Here is a 24,090-nt window from a genome sequence, read left to right on the forward strand (position 1 = left end):
ACTGCCTCAGTAAGGACCTAAGCCCACTTTAATATAACTATCACAATAGATTTATCTCACTGGCTCTCCACTTTGCTCTGGACAATGGGAGCACATGGGAGCAAAGACTATTAATTCATTACAGCTCAGCATTTATCATTATACCTTAAATCTATCATCAAGCTCCAAGACCTGGGCCTCCCTCTGCAACTGGATCCTTAACTTCCTCACTGGGAGACCACATTATCTCCTCCTTTGTGACCATCAGCATAGGCACACCTCAGGTCTGCCTATATAGCTCCCTGTCTATTCTCTCTGTACCCACTGCATAGCTCCAATGCAGTCCACAAATTCATCAATGACTTAACTATTGTTGGGATAATGAAGGATTGTGACAAGGTGGTATACAGGAGTGAGACAGATCAGCTAGTTGAGTAGTGTCATAACAATTATTTTGCACTCAGTGTCAGCAAGACCAAGAAACTGATTGTGGGCTTTACGAAGGAGAGAGCTCAGTATACATAACACCCCCCCCCCCCCCCCGGAACGTGCTGCCAGGGATAGTGATGTAAGTAAATAAGATCATGGTATTCAAGAGACTTTTAGATAGGCACATAAATATGCATGGACAGAGGTCTACACATCATCTTCAAAGAGAAGTTATTATTTTAAATTGACATCGTGCATGGCACAGATGTTGTAGATCAAAGGTCCTGTTCCTGTGTACTGTTCTATCTTCCATATTCAAGCAGGGGAAAAGGATTGTGCTGTGAGCTTGGCAGGCTGAATAGCCTCCCTCTATTGCAAGGAAATATGGAGACATGTACAAGAAATCACTGAGAGATAACCAGTTTGTCAGAGAATGGGTTTGCTTGGCTACAACAAGTTGTAGAAATAAAAAGAAAGAGACCATAAAGGGAGTTAAGTATAAGAATGGTCACTTTAAATGTGAAGTGTTGGGCAGTGGTGTGGGGGGTGGGGGGGGAGTGGGAGGTTCCAAAATCATTGCAGTTTAGCAGTGACAGGAATGCTAAGGCTCTGTGATAAGAACTCAGGAGTTCAGTGTGCTGATCAACATTGCTCAACTTGCAGCTTCCGAGAGGGGTCAGGAAGTGAACTCCAGTATAGATGTTGCATGGCAGAAACATAATGGAAATAAATTTCCCTCTGTGTCATGTAGTACCTTGGAATGGATGTACAGGAAGGCCTCAACAATCTGTTATCTGAATAACTGGTATTCCCAATGGTTTGGCAGCTGACTCATTGGGTTCTGCTTCCACACTACCTTTAAACTCAGCTAGGGCTTGTCCCCACCCATCAAACTCTCCGTGGCTCCACTCCCATTTAGCTTTTAAAACTCACCAAGGATTACTCTCAACAGTAGTGACTCACTGGTTTACATCCTCAGCTGCCTACTCTACTCACTAAGCATTCATGACTGCATGGTCAGATTCTGCTCCAACTCTATTGACAAGTTTGTAGATGAGATCACCATTGAGGGCCCAATTTCAAATAACAATGAGTCGGAATACAGGGAAGAGATAGAGAGCTTAGTGATGGGGTAACATTACAACAACCTTTCCCTCAATGAAGTTTACAGCTTCAAGTTCCGAGAATGAATATCACCAATATGCATCCTAAGACCATAAGACATAGGACCAAAATTAGGTCATTTCACTCATCAAGTCTACTCCACTATTCCTTCGTGGCTAATTGATCATCCCTTCCAACTGCACTCTCCTGCCTTTTCCCCATAACCTTTGACATCCTTACTAAACAAGAACTATTAAACTCTCCTAATGACTTGGCCTCCACAGCCATTTAAAGCAATGAATTCTCCACATTCAGCACCCACTGGCTGAATAAATGCCTCCTCACCTCCATTCTAAAGGGACATCCTTCTATCCTGTGGCTATGCCCTCTGGTCCCAAACTCTCCCACTATTGAAAACATCTTCTCTATGTGTGCACTCCAGCTGGGCTTTCCAGTAATCAGTAGGTTTCAATGAGATCCCCCCCTCATTTTTCCAAACCACAGTAAACACAGGCCCAAAGCCAGCAAATGCTCCTCACACATTAACCTTTTCATTTCCAGGATAATTCTCGTAAACCTCCTCTGGCCCATCTCCAATGCCCACATATCCTTTATAGTATTGGAGCCCAAAACTGCATACAATACTCCAAAAGTGGTCTGACCAATGCCTCAGCAGTACATCCCTTGCTTTAATATAATGGGGGACAAGGAAATGGCAGATGAACTGAATAAAGATTTTGCATCAGTCTTCACCGTGTAAGACACTAGCAGAATAATGGAAGTTCCAGATGTCAGAGGTCATGAAGTGTGTGAAGTTAACATTATTAGAGAGAAGGTTCTTGGGAAACTGAAAGGTCTGAAGGCAGATAAGTCACCTGGACCAGATGATGTACACCTCAGTGTTCTGAAAGAGATGGCTGAAGTAATTGTACAGGCATTCGTAATGACCTTTCAAGCATCACTAGATTCTGGAATGGTTCTGGAAGACTGGAAAATTGCAAACGGCACTCCACTTTTCAAGAAGTTGCATACTTGGATTTCCAGAAATCCTTTGATAAGGCTGCTTAACAAGTTACAGGCCCATGGTATTACAGGAAAGATTCTAGCATGGATAAAGCAGTGGCTGACTGGCAGGAAGCAAAGAGTGAGAATAAAGGCTGGCTGGCTGCCGGTGACTAGTGGTGTTCCACAGGGGTCTGTGTTGGGACTGTTTCTTTGCAGATGATATGAAGATAGTGGAGGGACAGATAGTTTTGACAAAGTAGAGAAGCTACAGAAGTACTTAGACAGATTAGGAGAATGGGCAAAGTGGCAAATGGAATGTATGGTCATGCACTTTGGTAGAAGAAATAAAAGGGTAGGCTATTTTCTAAGAGAAAAGAAAATTCAAAAATCTAAGGTGCAAAGGGACTTGGGAGTCCTTGTGCAGAATTCCCTATAGGTTACTTTGCAGGTTGAGTCTGTGGTAAGGAAGGCAATGTGATGTTGGCATTCAATTCAAGCGTCTAGAATATAGAAGCAAGGATGTAACGTTGAGACTTTACAAAGCACTGGTGAGGCCTCACTGAAAGAACTGGGAATAGTTTTGGGTGCCTTATGTTAGAAAATTTGTGCTGAATCTGAAGAGGATTCAAAGGAGGTTCATGAAAATGATTCTAGACTGAATAGCTTATGATATGAAGAGCACTTGATGGCTCTGGGTCTGTATTCACTAGAATTCAGAAGAATGAAGGGTGACCTAATTGAAACCTATTGACTTATACAGTGGATGCAGAAGAGATGTTTTCTGTGGTGGAAGAGTCTACGACCAGCAGTACACCATCAAAATTGAGGGGCGTCCTTTTAGCACAGAGGTGAGGAGGAACTTCTTTTGCCAGAGGATGGTGGATTTGTGGAATTTGTTGCCACAGGCAGCTGTAGAGGCCAAGTCTTAATGTATATTTAAGGCAGAGGTTGATAGATTCTTGATTAGTCAGGGCATGAAGAGATACGGTGGGAAGTCAGGAGTTTGGGGCTAAGAGGAAAATTGGATATGCCATGATGAAATGGTGGAGCAGACTCAGTGGGCCAAATGTCCTAATTCTGCTCCTGTGTATTATGTTTTTTATTCTAGTGCTCTCAAAATGAATGCTAACATTGCATTTGCCCTCCTTACTACCCATTCAACCTGTAAATTAACCTTTAGGGAGTCTTGCACAAGGACTCCCAAGTTCCTTTGCACCTCCAGTTTCTGAATTTGATCCCAATTTAGAAAATAGTCAATGCCTTTATTCCCTCTACCAAAGTGCATGACTATGCACTTCACTACACTATGTTCCATCTGTCCCTTCTTTGTTCATTCTCCTAATCTCTCCAAGTCCTCTGATACTCAGATTTTACCCCAGAAAATTTTGAAAAGAAATCATAAAACAAGTGTTTGGTCTACCTTTACTAAAAGATTAAAAGTAATGCATTTAAAATAAATTCACATGAACAGAAGTTCCAATGCATTGCATCTGAAATGTCACAATTAATAGCAGGTACTTTATATCAATTCAATTATTTAAAAAAAAAGGAAGATCATAGGCTGTGTAGGAGAGAAGGTTAATTATTTGATCGTGGAGTAGTTTATAGAGGTTGGCACAACATGGGCCAAAGGGCCTGTACTGTCCATGTTCTTTGTCATTAGAAAGAAATTAACTACATAAATAAGGAGTTGTAGTGACGTGCTACACACAGAGCTAGAAATAACGACACACAGTCTGTAAGCTGCACTCCAGACTGGTTTATTCAAACTTTGCGGCACTGGCTTTTACGCAGTTCCATTCCTGCCCTCTCTGGGCAGAAATGACGTCAGAGGTGCATTACAAAAGTCTCTTCCCGTGTGCGGGCTTTCTCCCCTTGCTGGTGAAGAAGGTGGTCCAGTGCCATTTTGGGGCTGGCCTCTCTACCGATGTGCACGCCATTTTGTGAGCCGGTCCGCCCGAGTAGAAAGTGGGTCACCACATAACCCCCTCCCCAGAACCGGCGATACAACCCCCCAATGTCTACAGTCTGGTTCAGTCTCTGTTTGGGCGGTCTGCCTCTGCGCCACGGTGCCTGAACCTCGACCAGCTGCGCCAAGTCCACATGGGCCTGCTGAAGAGCGCCAGGGGTTGCCAGCGCCCCTCAATGAGTTGCTCCAGCACCCCACCGACTGCTGTGTTGGATGCATCCACTGTGAGGGCAGTTGGAAAGTCCGTTCTGGGGTGCACCAGCATCGCGGCATCTGCAAAGGTTTCCTTGGCTTTAATGAAAGCAGCCGCGGCCTCTTCGTCCCAAGTAATGTCCTTGCCTTTACCCAACATCAGGGTGAACAAAAGGCACATGATACGGGCTGCTGAGGGGAGGAAGCGATGGTAGAAGTTCACCATATCAACGAATTCCTGCAGGCTTTTGACTGTGTTGGGCCGGGCGAAGTGGCAGATCACGTCTACCTTGGCGGGCAGAGGTGTTGTCCCGTCTCTGGTAATCCTGTGGCCCAGGAAGTCGATGGGGTCGCGTCTGAACTGGCATTTGGCCGGGTTGATCATGAGGCCAAAATCATTCAGGGTGGAGTAGAGCTGGCGGAGGTGGGACAAATGCTCCTTTTTAAATTTTTTTTAATTGAATTTTCAAATAGGTTACAGAATAGAAAGAAATAATATATCAGCCCTCCCCCTCCCCTTAACCCCTCCCCCCTAACATATCCCTATATATATGAAAAAGAGGGGGGGAAAAGAAAAAAAGAAAGAAAGAAAGAGTGCCTGGATATCGAAAGATCCCCGCATGCTCCATGGAGTTCAAAATAACTTTAATATATATATTTATTTCTTTCCCCAGATGACCAATAATTTTATCTTCAGAGCACCTATATATTTAATCCTATCTTTTGTAAATAAAGGCGCCAAATTTTCAGAAACATATCATATTTTTTAAATTATAAGTAATTTTTTCAAGTGGAACGCAGCTGAAAATTTCATTCTTCCAACGACCTATACTTAAGTATAAATCTGATTTCCAAGTAACTGCAATAGCCTTTTTGACTACTGCCAATGCAATTTTTATGAATTCTTTCTGATATTTGTTCAATTTGGGTTTCAGTTTTATCCCTTCAATATCACCTAGTAAGAATTATATTGGGTTGTGTGGAAGTTGTGTTCCAATAAAACTCTTAAATTTGTCCAAAAAGGTTGAATTTTAAAACAGGACCGAGTGTAAGAAAGTACCAATTTCTTGATTACATCAAAAACATTGATCAGATAAATTTGGGTTTAATCTGTTTATTTTTTGTGGTGTAATATATAATTGATGTAAAAAAATTATATTGTACTAATCTTAGTCAGACATTTGTTGTATTTGTCATACTGTCAAGGCATAGTCTTGACCAACTTGTTTCATCAATTTTAATATTCAAATCAATTTCCCATTTTTGTCTTGACTTATGAATTCCATGTTTAATTGCCTGTTTTTGAATCAAACTATACATACAAGAAATAATTTTTTTAATTTTTCCTTTATGAATTAAAGTTTCTATTTCATTAGGTTTCAGCAGTAACATTGTTTGACCCAGTTTATCTCTTCTATAAGCCCTTAATTGGAAATAACAGAAAAAATGCTATTTGATATTTTATATTTATTCTTTAATTGGTCAAATGACATTAATATACCTCCTTCAAAACAGTCTCCTATATATCTAATCCCTTTTTGAAACCAGTTATATAAAAGTTGATTATCCATTGTGAAAGGAATAAGTTTATTTTGAATTAATGGTCTCTTTGCTAATAAAGATTTCTTTATCTCATCATCAACATTTATCTTATTCCATAAATCAATCAAATGTTTTAATATAGGAGATTCATTCTTTTCCCGTATCCATTTAGATTCCCATTTATATATAAAATCTTCTGGTATATTTTCTCCTATTTTATCTAATTCTATTCTAATCCATGCCAGTTTATCTTCATCAAAAAAAAGATGCAATAAATCTAAGTTGATTTGCTTTGTAATAATTCTTAAAATTTGGTAATTGTAACCCTCCTAGGTCAAATTTCCATGTCAATTTTTCCAACGATATTCTTGACATCTTACCTTTCCAAAGGAACTTCCTCACACATTTATTTAACTCTTGAAAAAACTTCTGCGGTAATTGTATTGGTAGTGATTGGAATAAATATTGTAATCAAGGGAATATATTCATTTTTACAGCATTGACTCTACCTACTAATGTTATTGGTAACATCATCCATTTATCAAGATCCTCTTAAATTTTTTTCAATAATGGCAAATAATTTAATTTATATAAATTCTTTATATCATTATCAACTCTTATACCCAAATACTTTATACCATTTATCAGCCATCTAAATTGAGTTATTAATCGACATTGACTATAGTCTCCTTTAGTAAGGGGTAGAATTTCACTTTTATCCCAATTTATTTTGTACCCTGATATTTTCCCATATTCTTCCAATCTAGAAGATAATTTACGCAACGAATACAATGGGTTAGTTAGATAAAGCAGAACATCGTCAGCAAATAAATTAATCTTATATTCCTCCTGATTAACTCTGAAACCCATAATATCTGAGTCAGTTCTAATTAATTCAGCTAATGGTTCTATCGCCAACACAAATAAAGCAGGTGATAATGGACAATCTTGTCTAGTTGACCTTATTAACTGAAATGATGTTGAGATTTGGCCATTTGTCACTACTTTAGCTTTGGGATTCGTATTTAAGGTTTTAATCCATTTTATAAAAGATATTCCTAATCCATATTTTTCCAATACCTTAAATAAAAAATCCCATTCCAATCTATCAAATGCTTTTTCTGCATCCAAAGCAACTGCCACACTCATTTCCTCCCTCTTTTGTGCCAGATGAATTATGCTAAGTAACCAAGTTACATTATCTGCCGATTGTCTATTTTTGATAAATCCTGTTTGGTCCATATTTATTAATTTTGTTAAGTATTTAGATAATCTATTAGATAAGATCTTTGCTATTATTTTATAGTCCGTGTTCAACAAAGAAATAGGTCTATATGATGTTGGCTTTAAAAGATCTCTATCTTTTTTTGGCAATACTATTAAAATAGCTGTCGAAAAAGATTCTGGAAGGGACAGATGCTCCTGACGACTACTGCTGGCTTTGAGGATGTCATACAAATAGATGAATGCAAAGTCCAGGTCGCGTTCCACCGCATCCATTAGCCGCTGGAAAGTCTGTGCGGCATTCTTCAGGCCGAATGGCATTCGGAGGAATTCGAACAGGGTGATGAGTGCTGTTTTGGGGATGTCTTCAGGGTGTACCGGGATTTGATGGTATCCCTGGACGACCCGTGCAGGTTTGCTGCGAAGTCCTGTATGTGTGGCATGGAGTAGCAGTCTGGAGTTGTAGCTTCGTTCAGTCTGCGGTAGTCGCCGCATGGTCTCCAGCCCCCAGCTGCTTTGGGCACCATGTGAAGGGGGGAGGCCCATGGGCTGTCGGACCGCCGTAAGATCCCCAATTCCTCCATCCTCTTGAACTCCTCCTTCACCAGGCGGAGCTTGGCCGGGGGGAGCCTTCGTGCGCGGGCATGGAGGGGTGGTCCCTGGGTCGGAATGTGGTGCTGTGCTCCGTGTCTGGGAGTCTGGCTGCTGTGAACTGCGGTGCCAGAACCGATGGAAAGTCCGCCAGAATTCTGGTGAATTTGTTGTCAGACAGCATGATGGAGTCCAGGTGTGGGGCCAGCAACTTGGCTTCACCCAGGGAGAACGTCTGGAAAGTCTTGGCTTGGACCAGTATTTTCCCTTGCAAGTCAAGGCTGTGAGCTTGCAAGAAGTCCATCCCCAGGAGTGGTTGGGCCACAGCAGCCAGTGTGAAGTCCCACGTGAACTGGCTGGCGCCAAACCGCAGCTGCACTGTGTGGGTGCCGTAGGTCTATATCGTGCTGCCGTTTGCAGCCCTCAGGGTGGGTCCCGGCTCCCTTTTGTAGGTATCATACCCTATCGGGGATAAGACGCTGATTTCCGCTCCGGTGTCGACCAAGAAGCGGCGTCCCGACTGTTTGTCCCAGATGTAAAAGAGGCTGTCCTGGTGGTCAGCCACCGTAGCCATTAGCAGCAGCTGGCCCTGCCATTTTCCGGGAACTTGCAGGGCGGGCGACAACAGTGGGCTTCTGTGCCCCCACCATTTGTGGTAAAAACCCCACTGTTCATTGACCTCCTCACTCCTGCCTCTGGGTTGTGTGCGCTCCATTGCCGGGCCTGGTTTGGCCTGCTGTTGGGCACGTGGCTTGGTAATCTGTCAGATGGACGTCCCGTTCTCCCTCTTGGCTTTCCACAGCACGTCTGCCCGGGCCACCACCTTCTGGGGGGTCACTGAAATCTGTGTCGGCCAGTAGCATATGTATGTCCTCGGGCAGTTGCTCTAGGAACGCCTGCTCAAACATGAGGCAGGGCTTGTGTCCTTCAACCAGGGCCAACATCTTGTTCATTAATGCTGACGGTGGCCTGTCTCCCAAACCGTCCAGGTGCAGCAAGCGGGCACCTCGCTCACGCTGTGAGAGGCCAAAGGTCCCTATGAGCAGCGCTTTGAATGCTGCATATTTGCCTTCTTCCAGGGGTGACTGTATGAAATCCTCAACCTGGGCGGCTGTCTCCTGGTCAAGGAAGCTCACTACGTAATAGTAATGCGTGGAATCAGAGGATATCTGCCAAATCTGGAACTGGGCTTCTGCTTAGTCAAACCATACGCGTGGTCGCAGCATCCAAAAAGTTGGCAGTTTTAGCGAAACTGCGTGAACAGATGAAGAGTCGATCATCTTTGGTCCAAATCCCGTTTGGACTGTCGGGGTCACCAATGTAGCGATGTGCTACACACAGGGCTAGAAATAACGACACGCAGTCTGTAAGCTGCACTCCAGACTAGTTTATTCAAACTTCGCACCGCTGGCTTTTACGCAGTTCCGTTCCCACCCTCTCCGGGCAGAAATGATGTCAGAGGTGCATTACAAAAGTCTCTTCCTGCGCGCGGGCTTTCTCTGGTGAAAAAGAAGGCCCAGCGCCATTTTGGGGCTGGCCTCTCTGCCGACGCGCGCGCCATTTTGTGAGCCAGTTCGCCTGCGTAGAAAGTGGGTCGCCACAGAGTGTTAATAATCTTCTTAGCACAAATTTATTAATGGATATAGAATTTAACTGACAACATATTTCTATTGGAAACTATTTTAAAAATCCATTATGACAATGGATACGAAATATTACCAATAGAATCCATTAGCTTGCCAAATATCTCAGGCATTCATGGAAGTAAAGTGTCATCACAGACTAAAATATAAATAGAATGGAAAAACATAAGACGTGGGAAATAATCTTTAACAATAATAGTGAACGGTATTAAATAACTTTAATAATTGGAAAATGGGTAGTTCAAGGTCATGAAATATTTCTCTTTTATTTTTGCAGCATTTAACCATTCAAACTTTCATGGACTATGGATCTTACTTTAAATTACCCCTATACGCACAATCCTAGATACACAAAGCAAACATACAATTTACATGTTTCTTTAGAAAGTGAAATGTAAGAATTTTTAAATTTTGAATAATTTTTCCACCATGCTGCATAAAAACATAATCATCTCTGAACCCTGTTTCTGTAGAAACAGCAATGATTGCTCATGAATCTACTTGTTTCTGACTTCTGCATCTGCACATCAGACACAAGCTGGATATCAGATACCAGAAGTTCTGACATCCCACAGATGGACTCACCAAGTGAATCCAGTGGTGGAGTGCAAATGTTCTGACCCAAAGGCAGGTGCTAAAAAGTATGACCCATTCATTTGAATTGGGTTGTCGCCTTGATAAAAATGTAATTTAAAGTTATTTATTCATTTTTCATTTTATTTTTACATTGTTAATCTATTTTGAGAAAATCAAGCTGTATTAAGTAGAGCTGCTTTTTATTTTAAATTGCCCAATTATTCAGATCTGTTTAACCTGCTTTTGAATGTTCCAGTTTATCAGAAATATTTAAAAGTAATTTTAAAAACCTTTAACATTAGTGAGCTTCCAAAAGCTATCAGGCCAATCAGGATCATAGCTTTAGGATATGCTGCTGGCTGAGACCTCACAAGCATCACTCTGACTCACTGGACAACGGTAATAACTGAACATTGAGGTCAACTGGATTACTGGACATCAAATGGAAACTGTGACAATGGAAAAAGCGCAGGATATGGGCACAAGAAGTATGGGCCTGGGCCAGATTGAACAGAATCAATTCAAGTTTCTATAACCGATTTACTCAGATGGAAAATGGCACATCTTAGTTGAAATTGCACAGGAGGTCCATACATGCACTTTGTGATACTAAAGTTAAACAAAGAAGACATTTTGAAATCATGTGAAAATATCGTGATCAACTATAGCGGCTTCAAACTTTAATCTTATGTACAAACCTCACAAATACATTTTGCCCCAAGCAAAATAATGAAGCAAGGTATTTTCCTAGAAGGCACTGAGAAATATCTTAACCATTATTCTCCAGTGTCTTTGGTATATAGATCAGCAAGCTGATACAATCCAATGCTGAGATATCAGGATATAATATCAATGTGACAGTAGTATTTGCAGTGTTACAGAAGCAAGATATTAATTGTTAGTGTTCACAATGTGGCTACCTCTATACTGAAGAAAGTAAATACTGGCTTTGAAGAACTGGTTTGCAAGCCATCTGAACTCAGACCACAGGTATTACTCTGTTTCTTGTCACATGACAGTTTAATTTTCAATCCCACTTCCATTCCGACCCATCTTCCTCTACTGCCACAGTGAGGCCCAATATAAACAAGAATAATCAGATAATGTTTTCCATTGAGGTACATTATAACTTCTTAGAATAATCGCTGGCTTTTCCAGATTCAAGAAAACTGCTTTCTTATCATTTCCCATTATCACGTTAATGTCTCTTTCTCATTCAATTTCTTTAAAATGCCTTGCTAGCAATCAGTACTCATGCTCCTGAGCACCTGATCTGCCTTAACTTATCTGAGTATAGGCTTTCGTCTTATACCTCAGCCCTCCCCTAAACACTGCTTTGAAAATTGTTAACCTTCCATTTTATCCCCAATTCCAAGGAATGGTGGCTGGCCCAAGATATTGACTAGTTTATCATTCTATAGTCATTTTTGACTGACTGACTGACTTCCATAAGTGCTATTGCTTTCTGATTTTAATAGGTTTGGTCAGCCTCTAAATGGAACAATTTGCACAAGTTTTGAGTAGATACTCCAAAAGAACATAAAACAATAGTCAGCCAAAGCCTACATTGGCATCGCTCCCCAACTGTTCCTACGCTATGTCAATGACTCCATTGGTGCTGTTACTTGCATCTATGCTCTGCTCATCAACTTCATTAACTTTGCTCCAACTTCCACCCTGCCTTCCTTTACTCCCTGTATACTCATGACTGTGTCGCCACACACAGCTCTAATCTGCTAAGTAAATTTGCCAACAATATTACATCAATTGGCCTAATCTCAAACAATAATGAGGTGGCCTATAGGAAAGAAAGATGTCATCTCCCTAAATTTGCAAAAACAAAGGAGCTGGTTGTGGATTGCAAGAGGAATGGAGACAGGCTAACCCCTATTGACATCAATGGATCTGGAGTTGAGAGAATAAAAGCTTTAAGTTCCTCGGCATCCACATCAAACTGAGGATCCTATGTGATCTGTACACACCAGCTGTGTGATAACAAAGGCACAACGGCACCTTTTTCACCTCAGACGGTTAAGGAAATTAGATATGGGCCCACAAATCCTAAGAACTTTCTACGGAGGCACAATTAAGAGCATCCTGACTGGCTGCATCACTGCCTGGTACAGGAACTGTATCTTCCTTAATCACAGGATTCTGCAGCCCAGCACATCTGTAGTTGTGAACTTTCCATGATTCAGGACATTTACAAAGACAGGTGTGTAAATAGGGCCCAAAGGATCATTGGCGACCAAGGTCACCCCAATCACAATCTATTCCAGCCGCTACCATCTGGGAAACGGTATCGCAGCGTAAAAGCCAGGACCGCTTCTTCCACCAGGCCATCAGACTGATTAACTCACGCTGATTTGACTGTATTTCTATATTACATTGACATTTCTATTTATTTATAAATTACTATGATTGCACATTCAGACGGAGACGTAACATGAAGATTTTTACTCCTCATGCATGTGAAGGATGTAAGTCAATAATATTACTGAGGTTATTACAATCTCCAGGTGTTTTCATACATAAGTTACTGCAACTAGCAAACGATTTATTTCATTATTTTAAGGGTCAATGGTGAGGTTAAAGAAGGTAATTTCCACACTTTTTCTTCTAGATTGCCAATGTTTTTTCTCCTTTTTCTTCTAGATCATTTAAGGGAGTGGATGCATGAGGCACCAACAGGAAACAACTGATGGGCCAAAATGAGCCTTTCTCGTCCTTTTCGTTTGTCCATTTTATTAGTTCAATTACAGGATCTGGACATCTCATCAACATCATTTTATGCCCATTCCTAATTACCCTTAAGGACAGTTAAAAGTCAACCACATTGGTGTGGGCTAGACTAAGAAAAGGTGTAGATAAGAAAGCATGTGAACCACTTAGATTTTTATAACAATCTGGGTTTTCTTGGTCACTAGGAACATACACAAATGTTAGGAGAAAAAGCAGCCCACTTGTCCCCTCAAGAATGCCCTGCCATTTAGAGACTCATCACTTATTTAATAATTCATTTCAACTCTACATTTCCGCTTACTCAGGTAACTGATCAAGAATTCATCTACTTCCGAGTCTTCCAATAAATCATAATCTCCTTTGAGAAATAAAATCTCACTTCATCCATCTTAAATGAAAACCCCACATTTTTAAACTTTGACCTCATTCTCCTACCAGTGGAAATATGCTCTCCTCCTCCATCTGGTCAAGAACCATCAAAATCAGATATGTTTCCATCAAAACCCCTTTCAGTCTTTGAAAATCCTAGACTGTCCAACCTCTTCCAGGACAATTTCTTCACTCCAGGTATATGTCTGGCAAACTTTCTCTTCAAGTTGTTTCCAAACCATTGCTATACTTAAAGAAACCAATTATTATACACAACAATCCAGATGTTATCTCACCTATACCCTGACTGATGCCACCCTTTTAATTCCAGAAGTATGTAGTTCACTGAACTTAACTCAATTTCACTCTATCCACATTGGTTCAGTCCCTGCTCCCCACCTACATATGCAACACTTTTCATGCCCTTGCTTTTCTCAGTAACTTCGAACTCCCTGGCCCTGTGTGCTTCATCTTCACCATATTCAGTCCCTATACAGTTCCATCCTCCATCAAGAAGGCCTCAAACCCCTCTGCTTCTTTCTTGACAAAAGAACCAAACAATCCCTCTCCACCACCACTGTCCTCCATCTGGTAGAACTGGTCCTCAGCCTGAACAATTTTTTCACTGGCTTCTCCACTTTCGCCAAACCCAAGGAGTAGCCATGGGCACTCACATGAGCCCTAGATGTGCCTGCCTCTTTGTAGGCTATGTAGAACCGTCTACGTCTGAAGCCTTTCTCATTATACTCCTAAGTTGTTCCACAGCTACATTGACGACTGCATTTGCGCTGCTCCATGCACCCGTGCTGAGATCGTCAATTTTATCAATTTTGTCTCTAACTTCCACCCTGCCCTTAAATTCATTCAGCCCAATTCTGACAACTCCCTTCCCCTTCTTGATCTCTCTGTCTGGAGACAAACTATCAACCAACATGTTTTAGAAACCTGCCGATTCCTGTAAAAATGCTACTCCCTTCTCCGAGTTTCTTTGCATCCGCCGCATCTATTCCCAGGTTGCTGTTTTCCATTCCAGAACATCTGAGATGTCCTCTTTCTTCAAAGAACGGGGTTTCCCTTCTGCACCATTGATGCTGCCCTCACCCACATCTCCTCCATGTCCCAAACATCTGCGCTCACACCATCTTCCCATCACCTTAGCAATGATAAGAGTTCCTTATCTTACCTACCACTCCATCAACCTCTGCATCGTCCAACACATCATCAGCAACTTCCGCTATCCCCAAAAGAATCCCACCACTAAACGTATCTTTACCCCCGCATCCCTCTCTGCCTTCTACAGGGATCGCTCCCTCCGTGTCTCCCTTGTCCATTCTTCCCTCCCCACTAATCTCCCTCCCGGCACAGTTCAAGTACCACACTTTCCCACATACATCCTCCTTCACCTCCAAACAGTCCTTCCGGGTGAGGCAACACCACACCTGCTATTCTACTGGGCTCGTCCACTGTGTGCAGAACTCCCGACGCAGCCTCCTCTGCATTGGTGAGACCATCGAAAATTGGTGGACCACTTCATCGAGCACCTCTGCACCACCCACCAGAAGTGGGACTTTCTGGTGGCCAATTATTTTAATTTCCATTCTCATTCCGACATGTCGATCCATGGCCTCTTCCTGTGCTAAGATGAGGCCACTCTCAGTATGGAAAAGCAACACTTTATATTCTGTCTGGGTACCATCCAACTTGATGGCATGAATATTGATATCTCCTTCCAGTGAACAAATTTCACACCCCACCATTCCCCACTCTGAACTTTCATTTCTTCTCACCTGCCTCTTACTTCTCCCTGGGTCCCCTCCTCCTTCCCTTTTTCTTATGGTCCACTCTCATCTCCTATCAGATTCCTCTCCCCACTACCTTTTTATTCTGACATATTCCCCCTTCCTTTTCAGTCCTGAAGAAGGGTCTCAGCCTGAAATGTCAACAGTTAATTTATTTCTATACATGCTGCCTAACCTGCTGATTTCCTCCAGCATTTTGTGTATTTTGCTTGGGTTACAGTTTATGTTTCCAGATCAAAACAGGACTATAGATTGTTTGTTCAATTCATTAATTATTATGCTGCGCAGAAAGTAGTGAGACCACACTGTTGACTCTTGTTGGTGGAGTTAGCTATTGGTAATATCCTCTCCACATCTGCACATTAGGTAATATTCTGAACAATATTACTCAAAAGTAGCAAAATAATCTTCTAATCATTCCTTGTCCTTCATCACAGTAACATTTTAGTTATTTGGCATTTCTGATGGAAAGATTTAAACCAAAATCTTCACTGCTTTTCTTCCTCTACAAATGCTACTTGAACTACCGAGAATATCCAACAGGTATGATTTTAAATCATCTCCGGTCATCCTCACATTAATGTTTGGGGGGGGGGGGGGGGGTCCTCCGCATGTGCAAGTTCAATTTCCATTCACACTTACACCAGAGTGTCGCCAGTTGGCAATACCCAAACACAAAAGTAAAAGCAGTAAAGATAAGCGGGGTTACCTTTGACGATGACTAGTACCGAGCTGTAGGTCTGCCCGGCCAAGTTGGAGGCCGTACAGGTGTAGCGCCCGTTGTCGCTCTGTTTGCAGAAGAGGATCCTCAGCACGAAGTTGTCCTCGTCGTCATCGAAGATAACGTGCCTGCGGCCGGGGTTGATGACCTCTTCGTCTTTTTTCCAGATAATTTCGGGCCTGGGCTTGCCCGTCACGTGGCAGCTCAACTTGGCGTGTTTGCCTTCGGTGACGGTGCACGTGCGGGTCCGACTGGTCGCGAGCGGCGTCCAAGGCCCGCGCGCGAGGCTCTGGCTTCCCGCCGTGTCGTACTCGCGCGCGAGCAGCCGTCCGTAGGAGAGTCCGGTTTGAGACGATAAGGAGACGTCGGTAATAAAGGCGGAGTCCGAGGCCCGGGCCTGTTCTCGCCTTTGCTGCAGGTGCGACAGCAATGACGGCGCTGTACCCTGGGTGGGGCTGTCGCCTGACGAGAGGACAACCAGGGCGGCTATTGCCTGGCACTCGCCCAGCTCGTTGAGGCCTCTGCAGGTGAAGGAACCGCCATCGGAAAGCCTGACGCAGCGGATCCTCAAGGTGCCGCCCGCCGCCTCCACCACGTACCGATTGTTGGCGTCGTCGACCGGACCGCCGCCTAGGGCCTTGCCGTCTCTCTCCCAATGGACCGACGGTAACGGGTTCCCCTGGACCTGGCAGCTGAAGCTGGCGTCGTCCCCCAGGCAGACCCGCAGCGAGCTGGGTTTCAGCACGAAGTAAGGCGCGCACTGGGCGCTGGCGACCTGAGGGTGGGCGCCGACCTGAAGGGTCACCGCCGCGTAAGCTTCCCCCACAGGGTTGTTGGCCCTGCAGATGTACTGGCCGTTGTCCGCGCTGCACAGCTCGTAGATGGTCAGCTTGTACAGGTCGCCGTCCTCCACCGTTTTGAATCTTCCGTCCGACCTGATCGGCTTGTTGTCCTTCTCCCAGACCACCAACGGCACTGGGTTGCCAATGATCCGACAAGAGAGCGTCGCATCCTTGCCGGCCGTCACTGCAAAGGTCTTTGGCCGGCTTAAAAACCGGGGGGCCCCACCAAAATCCATCTTCGATCTTTAGCGGAGAATGGGGGTGGGGGGAACACACTTAGGCTTCGAAGGTCACGGGAAGCTTGTCCTACTAGGATAATTCAGAATGCTATTTCATTTGAGGTCGAAGGAAAGTCGCCAATCACCAGCCTCCCAGCAACCTCCCAGAATAGATGCAGCTGTTCCCGCTTATCTCTCATATATGTCCATTTGTAGAACCGATCGCTGACAATAAGTGCGTCGTACTATTAACAGCAACATACACTATTGAGTGTGGCTACCAGCTTTAAAGTTTATATTTAAGAACTTCACGTTCATTCTTTTTCTGTTGCTGAATTAAAACCTTCCAGTTCCAATGCTTTGTTACTAAGTTGTTAAACGATCAGTAGCTGTATGAAAATAAACAATTACCTTGTTTCAAAACTCTGGAAATCGCGATCATAAATAGCAAAAACAGAAGCCGCGCCGCGGGGTGCATAAGATTGTGAGTCCAAGCACTTTGTCCAAAAATAAAACTCGAAAGATCGGATGCAAGTTGGTGGAAGTTAGTGGCTGGGACTTATCCCCCAGTCCCCTGCTGTAGTTTTCGATTTAGCCTTATACCCCGGTCTGTCCCGAATGCTGAACCGTTGACGTACTTCGCTTTACTCAGCCGAAAATCCAAAATAGATGGGTGACATTTGCGCAAGGGTGAGAGATCTCGATGAAAGGGGCTGCATGTCGGAAAAATAGATCTTTGTGAGAAAAGTTTCCCTACTTTCCTGTACAGTGACCGACGTCAGCTACACTGCATAAACGTTTCATTAAAATTTCATCTATATTGATATTCTAATAATTCTTTTGTGGGTCAACCAACTATATCTGTTTTTTGCGCCCTCCATTTCAGAATGGTTTGTTCTACACTGTAATCTCGTCTGGGCTCGCAATGAGATTGACAGCGGCAAACGTTTGCTTCTTCAACCGTCTGAAATGTTATACCATTTTGGCTTTCCATCTTTAATGATGAAGGATATTGCAATTGAGTCTTAGACAAGTCCAGCACAGAAACAGAAGCTTTGGCCCATCTAGTCCATGTTGAACCATTTCAACTGCCTACTCTGATCACCAACACCAAGACCATAGCCCTCCATACCCCTGTCATCCACGTACCTATCCAAACTTCTCTTAAAGGTTGAAATTGAGCTTGCTTGCACCACTTGTGCTGGTAGCTCATTCCACACTCTCACCATCCGCTGAGTGAAGAGGTTTCATAGAACATAGAATAGTACAGCACAGTACAGGCCTTTTGGCCCACAATGTTGTGCCGACCTTTAAAACCTGCCTCCCATATAACCCCCCACCTTAAATTCCTCCATATACCTGTCTAGTAGTCTCAAATTTCACTAATGTATCTGCCTCCACCACTGACTCAGGCAGTGCATTCCACGCACCAACCACTCTCTGAGTAAAAAAATCTTCCTCTAATATCCCCCTTGAACTTCCCACCCCTTACCTTAAAGCCATGTCCTCATAGAAACATAGAAAACCTACAGCACAATACAGGCCCTTCGGCCCACAAAGATGTGCCAAACATGTCCCTACCTTAGAAATTACTAGGCTTAGCTAAGCTCCAAGTATCTTATCTAAAACCCTCTTAAAAGATCCTATTGTATCCGCCTCCATCACCGTTGCCAGCAGCCCATTCCACGCACTCACCACTCTCTGAGTAAAAAAAACTTGCCCCTGACATCTCCTCCTCTGTACCTATTCCCCAGCCCCTTAAACCTGTGTCCTCTTGTGGCAACCATTTCAGCCCTGGGAAAAAGCCTCCGACTATCCACACGATCAATGCCTCTTATCATCTTTTATACCTCTATCAGGTCACCTGTCATCCTCCTTCACTCCAAGGAGAAAAGGCTGAGTTCACTCAACCTATTCTCATAAGGCATGCTCCCCGGTCCAGGCAACATCCTTGTAAATCTCCTCTGCACCCTTTCTATGGCTTCCACATCTTCCTGCAGTGAGGTGACCAGAAGTGAGCACAGTACTCCAAGTGGGGTCTGACCAGGGTCCTATATAGCTGCAACATTACCTCTCAGCTCCTAAATTCAGTTCCACTATTGATGAAGGCCAATACACCATACGCCTTCTTAACCACAGAGTCAACTTGCGCAGCTGCTTTGAGCATCCTATGGACTCGGACCCCAAGATCCCTCTGATCCTCCACACTGCCAAGAGTCTTACCATTAATACTATATTCTGCCATTATATTTGACCTACCAAAATGAACCACTTTGCACTTATCTGGGTTGAACTCCATCTGCCACTTGGAGCAAACACGAGGAAATCTGCAGATGCTGGAAATTCAAACAACACACACAAAATGCTGGTGGAACACAGCAGGCCAGGCAGCATCTATAGGGAGAAGCACTGTTGACGTTTTGGGCACGTCAACAGTGCTTCTCCCTATAGATGCTGCCTGGCCTGCTGTGTTCCACCAGCATTTTGTGTGTGTTGCCACTTCTTAGCCCAGTTTTGCATCCTATCAATGTCCCGCTGTAACCTCTTACAGCCCTCCACACTATCCACAACACCTCCAACCTTTGTGTCATCAGCAAACTTACTAACCCATCCCTCCACTTCCTCATCCAGGTCATTTATAAAAATCACGAAGAGTAAGGGTCCCAGAACAGATCCCTGAGGCACTCCACTGGTGACTGACCTCTGCAGAATATGACCCTTCTACAACTACTCTTTGCCTTCTGTGGGCAAGCCAGTTCTGGATCCATAAAGCAATGTCCCCTTCGATCACATGCCTCCTTACTTTCTCAATAAGCCTTGCATGGGGTACCTTATCAAATGCCTTGCTGAAATCCATATACACTACATCTACTGCTCTTCCTTCATCAATGTGTTTAGTTACATCCTCAAGAAATTCAATCAGGCTCAATCAACCTGTCCTTTACAAAGCCATGCTGACTACTACTGATCATATTATACCCCTCCAGATGTTCACAAATCCTGCCTCTCAGGATCTTCACCATCAACTTGACATCCACTGAGGTAAGACTCACTGGTCTATAATTTCCTGCGCTATCTTTACTCCCCTTCTTGAATAAAGGACCAACATCTGCAACCCTCCAATCCTCCAGAACCTCACCTGTCCCCATTGATGATGCAAAGATCATCGGCAGAGGCTCAGCAATCTCCTCCCTCCCCTCCCACAGTAGCCTGGGGTACATTTCGTCCAGTCCTGGCGACTTATCCAACTTGATGCTTTCCAAAAGCTCCAGCACATCCTTTTTCTTAATGTCTACATGCTCAAGCATATCAGTCTGCTGCAAGTCATTGCTACAATCACTAAGGTCCTTTTCCATAGTGAATACTGAAGTAAAGTTTTCATTAAGTACCTCTGCTATTTCCTCCGGTTCCATACACACTTTCCCATTGTCACACTTGATAGGTCCTATTCTTTCACGGCTTATCCTCTTGCTCTTCACATGTAGAATGCCTTGGGGTTTTCCTTAATTCTGCCCGCCAAGGCCTTCTCATGGCCTCTTCTGGCTCTCCTGATTTCCTTGTTAAGCTCCTTCCTAGTAGCCTTCTTATCTCCTAGATCTCTAACATTACCTAGCTCTCTGAACCTTTTGGAAGCTTTTCTTCTTGACTAGATTTATTACAGCCTTTGTACACCACGGTTCCTGTACCTTACCATAACTTCCCTGTCTCATTGGAACATACCTATACAGAACCCTACACAAATATCCCCTGACTGTTTGCCACATTTCTTCCGTACTTTTCCCTGAGAACATCTGTTTCCAATTTAAGCCTCCAATTTCCTGCCTGATAGCCTCATAATTCCCCTTAATCCAATTAAACATTTTTCTAACTTGTCTGTTCCTATCTCTCTCTCCAATGCTATTGTAAAGGAGATAGAATTATGATCACTCTCTCCAAAATGCTCTCCCACTGAGAGATCTGACACCTGACCAGGTTCATTTCCCAATACCAAACCAAGGACAGCCTCTCCTCTTATCTACATACTGCGTCAAGAAACCTTCCTGAGCACACATAACAAACTCCACCCCATCTAAATCCCTCACTCTAGGGAGATGCCAATCGATATTTAGGAAATTAAAATCTCCCATCACGACAACTCTGTTATTATTAAACCTTTCCAGGATCTGTTTCCCTATCTGCTCCTCGATATCCCTGTTACTATTGGGTGGCCTATAAAAAACACTCAGTAAAGTTATTGACCCCTTCCTGTTCCTAACCTCCACCCACAGAGACTCCGTAGACAATCCCTCCATGGTGTCCACCTTTCCTGCAGCCGTGACACTATCTCTGATCAACAGTGCCACGCCCCCACCTCTTTTGCCTCCCTCCCTGTCCTTTCTGAAACCCGGCCTAAAACCCAGCACTTGAAGTAACCGTTCCTGACCCTGAGCCATCCAAGTCTCTAATGGGCACCACATCATATCTCCAAGTACTGATCCACGGTCTAAGCTCATCCGCTTTGTTCACAACACACCTTGCGATAAAGTAGACACATCTCAAGTGTTCAGTCTGAGCACATCCCTTCTCTATCGCCTGCCTATCCTCCCTCTCACCCTGTCTACAAGCTTTCTCTATTTGTGAGCTAACCTCCTCTTCCCCAGTCTCTTCAGTTTGGTTTCCCACCCAACAATTTTAGTTTAAACTCTCCCCAGTAGCCTTAGCAAGCCTCCCTGCCAGAATATTGGTCCCCCTGGGTTTCAAGTGCAACCCGTCCTTTTTGTACAGGTCACACCTGCCCAAAAGAGGTCCCAGTGATCCAGAAATCTGAATCCTTGCCCCCTGCTCCAATCCCTCAGCCACTCATTTATCCTCCATCTCATCCTATTCCTATTCTCACTGTCGCGTGGCACAGGCAGTAATCCCGAGATTACTACCTTTGCGGTCCTGCTTCTCAACTTCATTCCTTACTCCCTGTAGTCTTTTTTCAGGACCTCCTCCCTGTTCCTACCTATGTCATTGGTACCAATATGTACCACAACCTCTGGCTGTTCTCTCTCCCACCGCAGGAAATCTTGGACGCGATCCAAAACATCCCGGACCCTGGCACCTGGGAGGCAAACTACCATCCGAGTTTCTTTCCTGCGTCCACAGAATCACCTGTCTGACCCCCCCCCCAACTACAGAGTCCCCTATCACTACTGCCTTCCTCTTCCCTTCCCTACCCTTCTGAGCCACAGGGCCAGACTCTGTGCCAGAGGCACGGCCACTGTCGCTTCCCCCAGGTAGGCTGGTCCCCCCCCCCCCAACAGTACTCAAACAGGAGTACTTATTGTCAAGTGGTACAGCCACAGGGGGTACTCTCTAGTACCTGACTCTTCCCCTTCCCCATCCTGACTGTGACCTACTTGTCTGTCTCCTGTGGCCCTGGTGTGACCACCTGCCTGTAACTCCTCTCTATCACTTCCTTGCTCTCCCTGACTTGGTGAAGGTCATTGAGCTGTATTCCCAGTTCCCTAGCACGGTCCCTCAGGAGCTGCAGCTCGACACACCTGGTGCAGATATGGCCGTCCAGGCGGCTGGGAGACTCCAGAACACTCCATATCTGACACTGAGCACAGAAAATTGATCTCACATACATACTTCCTACCTCTCCTCATCCCGTTACCACCTAAGCCCATTGAGCCAAAGCCCTACCACTCTGCTGCCTCTCACTCTGCTATCTGCTCCAACGCTGCCCACTGGATATGGCTGCCTTCTTTTTAAATCTTTCACACTCTGCTGTCTCGCCTCTCTTTAACCCAAGCGGTAAAAAACTCCCTTCCCTCCGAAAAACCAGCAGTTCACTCGCAGCCTTCTTGCTTCATGTTCCCCTTAAACTTTTCACCTTTCACCCTTAATCCATGACCCCTAGTTGTAGTCTTACCCAACTTAACGTGGAAAAACCCTGCTTGCATTTATCTATATCCCTCATAATTTTGTATTCCGCTATCAAATCTCCCTTGAATCTTCTACATAGATCCTTGTAAATTCAACTTTATTTACATCTTTCCTGTAGGTCAGTGACCAAAACTGCACACAATACTCCAAATTAGCTCTCACCAATCTCTTATACAACTTGAAAATAACATCCCATCTCTTATACTCAATACGTTGATTTATGAAGGCTAATATGCCAAAAGATTTTTGTATGACCCTATCTACCTGTGCCACCACTTTTAATGAATTATGGACAGATCCCTTTGTTCTACCACTCTCCTCAGTGCCCTATCATTCACTGAGAAAGACTGACCCTGGTTGGTCCTACACCTCACACTTGTCTGCGTTAAGTTCCATCTGCCATTTTGTAGTCCATTTTTCTAGCTGGTCGAGTTCCCACTGTGAGCTCCGATAGTCTTCCTCACTACACCCCCAATCTTCAAAGTTCAAACTAAAATTTGTTATCAGATTACATACATGTGTGTCAAAATGGCTATTGTGATGCGTCTAGTGTAGTGGGTAGTGCTTATCGTTCTCACTCTCAGCTTCCATCATTGGCAAGCAGTCTTATGAAAAGGAGAGTTGAATGTGTAAGTCTTTCCCTGCCAGTACATAGCCACTGCACCATCAAGCCTCATGTTGTGTCTCCTCTTCAGTTCAGAAATTGAACTCCTTTCAGACTCAGGCTGAACTACAGAGGATGGGGAAGAGGTCTGGCCCCTTCACATACAACATGCAGATCCCCAGCTATGGGTAAATAGCCCTGCTGCCTTTTGGGCAGCCTTGGAAGAGATGAAGTCTATGGGAATCAACCATGACAGTGAATCCGGAGTGGATCCCTAAGGCGGCTGGACATCATTAAACATCCTTCCAACAGCTCCTGCAGCCAAACTGCTGCCATACATAATACTTCATAAGATTTCCTTTGGACTACACTGGTGAGACCGAGCGGAGGGACTCTTTAACAACTGGACATCTCAGGATCTTCCGTTCCTGAGTCCGTCTTTAAGTCGGATTTGTACGTAAGTCGGAACAAGTACATCCAGTATTATTTAGTGTCAGTCAAATGTTTGTCTTAGTATATATTTTAGCTTTCTATGCATATAAAACTTAAGAAACATATGTATTTCAATAATTAAACCACTGCGTTGCTTAGTAATAATTCTAGCTTTCATCAGGGCAGGGCCTTT

General features: G+C 43.9%; 1 protein-coding gene and 1 long non-coding RNA gene across 2 annotated transcripts in view; one reads left to right on the forward strand and one right to left on the reverse strand.

Annotated features, from left to right (window-relative positions):
- LOC140732397 (obscurin-like) overlaps window positions 1-17,301 on the reverse strand; it is a 530,964-nt gene extending 513,663 nt beyond the window's left edge. Inside the window, exon 1 of the mRNA XM_073054987.1 lies at window positions 15,874-17,301. Within this exon, the coding sequence (XP_072911088.1) occupies window positions 15,874-16,963 (1,090 nt within the window). The 5' untranslated portion in view covers window positions 16,964-17,301. The remainder of the gene's footprint in view (window positions 1-15,873) is intronic.
- The window catches only part of LOC140732398 (uncharacterized), a 45,934-nt gene continuing 38,373 nt past the window's right edge, over window positions 16,530-24,090 (forward strand). The window contains exon 1 of the long non-coding RNA XR_012100069.1: window positions 16,530-16,633. This is a non-coding gene — a long non-coding RNA (uncharacterized lncRNA). The remainder of the gene's footprint in view (window positions 16,634-24,090) is intronic.

This window comes from Hemitrygon akajei, chromosome 8 (assembly GCF_048418815.1).
Source record: "Hemitrygon akajei chromosome 8, sHemAka1.3, whole genome shotgun sequence".
Classification (NCBI taxonomy): Eukaryota; Metazoa; Chordata; class Chondrichthyes; order Myliobatiformes; family Dasyatidae; genus Hemitrygon; species Hemitrygon akajei.